This window comes from Buceros rhinoceros, unplaced genomic scaffold (genome assembly GCF_000710305.1).
Source record: "Buceros rhinoceros silvestris isolate BGI_N320 unplaced genomic scaffold, ASM71030v1 scaffold34010, whole genome shotgun sequence".
NCBI classification, from domain to species: domain Eukaryota; kingdom Metazoa; phylum Chordata; class Aves; order Bucerotiformes; family Bucerotidae; genus Buceros; species Buceros rhinoceros.
Window position 1 is genome coordinate 1,993 of NW_010391887.1, and position 1,204 is coordinate 3,196.

Sequence of the window (1,204 nt, forward strand, 5' to 3'; positions counted from 1 at the left end):
CCACAGGTTTCAAAACAGAGGGTACAGCCTTTACTCGGGCAGACTGCACTCAGTCCTACACATGCGTCAAGTGAACAATGGAAAAATGAATATCCTTATTACAATTAACCAATGCACAGCACAAATCAGGAAAACTGCTTAGACAGCAGTCAGGTTTCTTCCCTCCATTTTGCCTCCCATCAAACCAGTTTCAGTTCTTCACATCTTATGAAACAGTCAGTGAAAAGCTAAGTGAGCTTATTACATACCAGACACACATGATGACAACTAATCAAAGGAACAAGCACACTTCCAGACTAGCACAGAATGTCAAAAACAAAATACAAATGTTAAAGCCCCAATTTTTCCATAGTATCAGCAGGCAAAACCTGTACTCAAATCAGCGACTTTCTGAAAAGCAGCCACTGCGGGAGCCTTTTTTATTTGGCAGCATGTACTTGACTGATTGCAAGAAGAGTATTTGTTTGACCAGCACATTACTCTGAAGGCTTCGTCATCTAACTTTTGTTGGTGTTAGTAATGCCCTACTCTACTCCTGCAAAGTTATGGCAAGGTTTGCAAGCCTTGTTTTTGTGGTCTGGAACTGGACAGGATACAAGAGTCTGCTCAGCCACAGAAAGGAGTGGGCAGTTCTAGTTCCTGTAGCTTAGCCACCACTTTTCAGGGAGACCACCTGTATTTGATGTCTAGTTGCAAGATGTAACATTATTTCTCAGTTTGCCTACAATCACACCTCTTAAGCATAGGGGGTTTTCCTGAGGCTTGTGGCACAGCCCTTTGTCATTGAAGGTTTAGTCACCTCAGTCTTTCCACTCCTGAAGTTCTGCCTTAGGCTGCTGTTAGGGCAACTTCGTAACAGGTATGAAAGTAATTTTGCTGGAAATAATGTTAATTAGCATCTTCAAACTGCCTGAGTGCACGATGTTTTCAAACAAGTTTTATGAAAGTAGGACAACATTACCCCTTCCTTTTTGCCTTGCCAAAGCATCTTCCGCTTTTTCTCTTGCTCAGCAAACTTCATCGGGTTGACGGCTGCGGGGTTGTAATAGCTGGGGACAGCTATTCCAGTCTCTGCGAGAGCTTTTGCTTGCAGTGCTGCCATCTGAGCTGCCATTGCTATTTGTGGAGTGACTTGTGTTCCCGATGCCAGGAGAGCAGCAACATTAATAACAGAACCTCCAGTGGCGGCAGCCGCCGCCGGAGA

The 1,204-nt window shown here is 44.3% G+C and overlaps 1 protein-coding gene across 1 annotated transcript in view; it reads right to left on the reverse strand.

Annotated features, from left to right (window-relative positions):
- The window catches only part of RSRC2 (arginine/serine-rich coiled-coil 2), a gene marked incomplete at its 5' end in the record, with an annotated part of 12,030 nt that overhangs the window by 1,493 nt on the left and 9,333 nt on the right, over window positions 1-1,204 (reverse strand). The window contains one exon of the mRNA XM_010143364.1: window positions 962-1,200. Coding sequence (XP_010141666.1) covers window positions 962-1,200 — 239 coding nt within the window. The remainder of the gene's footprint in view (window positions 1-961; window positions 1,201-1,204) is intronic.